We start from the raw sequence: 4,360 nt of genomic DNA on the forward strand, positions 1-4,360 counted from the left end.
CTGACGCCGCCCTGGGCATCTGTCCTTCATGGTCCAGCGTGCCTGGTCCAGTCCAGGACGGGAGGTGGCTGGAGCTTTTCCTGGCTGCTCCAGGCACAAGGTGGGACCCAACCCTGGACAAGATGGCATTCTGTCACGGGCACATCTCTCTCCCTCACACACACACACACACACACACACACACACACACACACCAACTGGGACAGTTGAGACAGGTGGTGAATCTGATGCTCCTGTCTTCAGGATATGGGAGGAAGTAAAGTGCCCTGAGTACCACACCCAAGTGGTAGGGGGGAGGTGGGGGGAGGGGCAAGTGCCACACAGACAGTGGCCCTGCCTGGAACAGAGTTTTATTCTCTCAGTGAAAGAATGCTCAAAGGAAATGACAAAATCCCAGGAGCGCTGCAGTTAGAGAGAAGATGGTAGCTTAGATGGATAGACTGCAGACAGACAGACAGACAGGGAGAGATAGAGCAAGGGGCTGCTATCCCGTGCACGGTAGTCTAAAGCTGAGCAGTTGGGCAAGTTAGACGGACATTCATAGGAAACATCCAGTTTCTTTCTGAGCCCACTGTCCGGTGTGACTCCAGTCCTACCAAGCCAAATACCTCGGCATACAGAGGCCACCTACGTCTCCCCTCTGCCCCATCAGGAATTTCTCGGGTACCTGAGGTCTTGTCAGCGAGTCAGCATTGCCTCATATTCCAGGTATGGCTAGGATCGCCCCATTTGCCATCACCAGGACAACCATGCATTCCTGCAGGTTCACCCAGAGTCCTGTGACCAGCTTCTTGCTAAGTCCTTCTTTCTACGTCAGGCCAATTTGGCTTGGTTTACAAAATTTAGCTGCTGGGTCCGCCAAGACAGCAAGAAAAGAATGAGTGAATGAACAGAACCCCTGGTGTTAGTGTTAGCGACATTAAGGTGTCCTTGTGTGGACTTAGGCCACGGGACCCTGCAACACCTGATTCCTTTGTCAGCCCAACCAGTGTCCTTTCCACTAATGCTGAGCACTGTCTGCACACAAACAAGGGCAAAGAGGCAGATCGCTTGTTCTCACTTAGTTGGCGTTTGGACCCCAAACCTCAGTGCAAGCTAAACTCCACACCTAAGGGAAGGATAAGATAATCTTCTTCAGACAATTGAACCCCCAAAATGCCTTTTTCCTGAAAATACCTGCTTTTTACACACACACACACCAGGAGAAGTGAGTCTCAGAATCTACTGTTCCACTAGGGCCAGAGGCCACACCCTCTCCTGCCGTTCCACAGGGTGAGAACAAGAAAGCATCCTTGACCACCACCGGGAAGGTCAGCCCTGGGCCCCCGCAGCCAGTATGCCTGGGGAGAGCTCACCCATGTCTCTCAGCCACAGGGGCAGAGTGAGGATGAGGGAAGACATGAAACAGCCAGGTCTTCTTTAAGGGGAGCTCTATCTCTGCTCCCTACACCAGCTGCCCACCACCTCAGTGAACTCCTCAGAGGATAACTGGATTAATCCAAGCAGTCAATACTGAATTGTCAGGATTGGGCTTTGGCACTTAGCTGTGGGTGATGTGGGTTGGAGGCAGGAACGTTCCATTCATTCTTTGGCTAACCCCAACAGGTTTTAATGGCAAAGGATGGGCAACTGGCAACTGGCTCACTCTTTGAGGAGGGCATGAGAGAAGAAACGCCTATTTTTTTTTTATAGGGGCACTTTGACCCTTTTCATTGCTCTTGGATTCTCCCAGAACAAATGACCTAGGAAGGTCAACCACTCAGAGCATCCTAAAAGGCTCCTTGGGTCTGTCATCAACTAGTTCAATCCCTATAACTTCTCCAGGTGCAGGGACCACTGGTGTTTTTCCCATCTGATATCATCTCACACCATGTCCATCAACTCTGGCTAATGACACTTATCAGCCAACCTAAATCCTCCACCCCACCTTACTCTCCCGCCCCGTGATCAAATGAAGCTCTTGAAAGCAGAAAGCCTGAATTTAGTTGGAAGATCAGTAAGAAAGTGAAACTGTAGCTGGAAGCACTTGTTTCAAGGAAGCAGAGTCGACCAGATATCTCTCTGGCCTCCCAGAATTATCAGAAAAGAGATGTCATCCAAGTGAACTGGACCTTTAACCAGCCCAGTGACTCCACCCAAGAAACCAGCAGTCTGGGAGTGACATCAGCAAAATGGGACTCTCTACTGCTTGTGTCCCCCAAGAAATGTTAGTCAGAGCAACTGTTTGCACAGGAAAATACCCTCACACAAGACCTGGCATCTGCATGCTCTGGGATCAGCATCCCTGGTACCAGGCTCCTCCTGGGGGCCACTGAATCCAGACTCCAGCCCACTCCATCCTTCAGGAGACCCCCCGGCCACAGGCAGCTGCTCCAACAGAACAGCCTCCCTGTGGCTCCTGCAAACCCAGGCACCTGTCTACCTGCCACTCACTGGCTCTCTGGTCCCAGGTGGCATCTTTGGCACCCAGTTCCCAGTGAACTTCCTTAAGCCCAAATTACATGGGCATCTTGTTTTTGGTTTCGATGATGTGTGTGTTCATTGTGTGGCTTGATTTTGCCCTAGTTGACCCTCAAACAAGGTGGGTCTGAACTGTACCCATCCTTTTCTACAAGGATATTTTCTGTCTTCATTTCTGTGACCACAGATTCAACCAACCAACCAACCAATCAACCAACCAACCAACCAACCACAAGATGTGAGTTGGTTGGAGTCTTCCACACTGAACCCCGGGGTGTGAAAAGCTGACTAGATGGTACTTGAGCATCCATGGATCTCATTATCATGGCAGGTAAAGGAGAGAAGGTAAAGGGGAGTCTCCAGTGGACATGAAGGAACCCATGGGATGACTTTAGTTTTAGGCAGTTAAATGTTATACTAAGGTTTTCAACTGCACAGTTAGTCAAGAGTCACTTGTATTATCAGTAATGTCACCAACTTATCCCTATTTTGTCTCAACAAGTCTTCCCGGCATAACTATAGAGAAATAGTTGGGGTTTTTTTGTTTTTTTAATTTGTGCATACAGAACTGGGGTACAGGCTTGAGGTGCAGGGGTGGTGAGAAGATTCATCAGAGATAGAGTAAGGAACAGAATAGGCAGTTATCCTGAAATACTCTGTTGAGGGGAGCAGCAGGCAAGACAGGAGAGGTCTGCTGTGCCATGTGGGCAGCTTCCTGGCTGGGGATCAAACTCTAGCTGAAGCAGCTACAGGTAGTTCCAGTGCTGTGCTTAATGTATTGTGCCACCCGGGAGGGCCCACTATAGAGAAATTCTTAAGCTCTGGGAACAGGGTTAAAGGTTCTGTGTGTTTTATGTGTCAACAGTTATTACAACATCATCATTCCGAAAAGTTGTACCAAAGCATATGCTAACAAAGTGTTTGAGTGAGTGTTTCCCAGAATTTACCAAGCTTTTTAGTTGTTACCAGCTGTTTAATATTAAGATACTAAAATTGATACCTTAATAAAAAAATAGCCTAGTCAATGCCCTTGGTGTCACCAATCAGCTGAGCATGAAGAAAACTCCTCCCCAGCTCCCCACTCCAACCCCCACACTCCTGGGGAGACTGGAGGTGCCTGGGTCCCCCTGGGCACCGATAGCATGGAAGATATGACCAGTACTGAAGCTGTGGGTCTTGAGCACTTTAACATGCAGATGTGTTGAGGTCGTTGTAGGCCCAGCGCTTGCTTGGTGGCCCTACCTGGATTCCCAAGAAGATGCAGAGATACCAGGGTGGGTTGTCCAGGATGCCGTAGGCCAGATGGGTGCTGCTGGGATGCTTATGCTGCCCATGCACCTTCCTGCCTTGGCCGCTCTCCTGGGAGCCGAGGGTACCATCAAGATTCTGTTGGGAACAGAGAAGGAAGGACACGTTTGGACACTTACAAATGAGTCCAGTGGCCTCCAGCTGACAACCAGACAGACGAACGGCAGACATCTCAGAGGCAGAAGGCAATGGGACAGGATCGTTGCTGGTCGACTAGAGATTTTCCATATTATACACCTGCTGCAGAGTTTCTGTATGAAGTCTAGGGGAGTGGGACCTCGACCAAACCCTGGCAGAGAAGCATCTTTGTGGGGGAGCAGAAAGGAGCCAGTCCAAGGTCAGCAGCCATACTATGTGCTGCTATGGCCCCAGATGCGTTTACATCTGCAGGACACTCATCACAGGTTTAACAGAGCCAGTGGTTGTCTCTTCTCCTGGGATGCTAGTTGCTGGAATACGTCTAGTGTGTTTACTCTTCTTCCCAGTACAGCTTCTAGAACAGTCCCCATACTCAGTGTCAACAGGACAAATGAATGAGTCAGTGACTGTAACTTATGGAGGACAAGAGGAGACTTGGTGAAGACAAGGGAGA

The 4,360-nt window shown here is 49.7% G+C and overlaps 1 protein-coding gene across 1 annotated transcript in view; it reads right to left on the reverse strand.

Moving 5' to 3' along the window:
* LOC101625607 (solute carrier family 23 member 1-like) overlaps positions 1 to 4,360 on the reverse strand; it is a 35,051-nt gene that overhangs the window by 28,662 nt on the left and 2,029 nt on the right. Inside the window, exon 2 of the mRNA XM_004677199.2 lies at positions 3,703 to 3,846. Within this exon, the coding sequence (XP_004677256.1) occupies positions 3,703 to 3,846 (144 nt within the window). The remainder of the gene's footprint in view (positions 1 to 3,702; positions 3,847 to 4,360) is intronic.

Source organism: Condylura cristata, unplaced genomic scaffold, assembly GCF_000260355.1.
Source record: "Condylura cristata isolate star-nosed mole 26May11 unplaced genomic scaffold, ConCri1.0 scaffold00005, whole genome shotgun sequence".
Taxonomy (NCBI): Eukaryota; Metazoa; Chordata; class Mammalia; order Eulipotyphla; family Talpidae; genus Condylura; species Condylura cristata.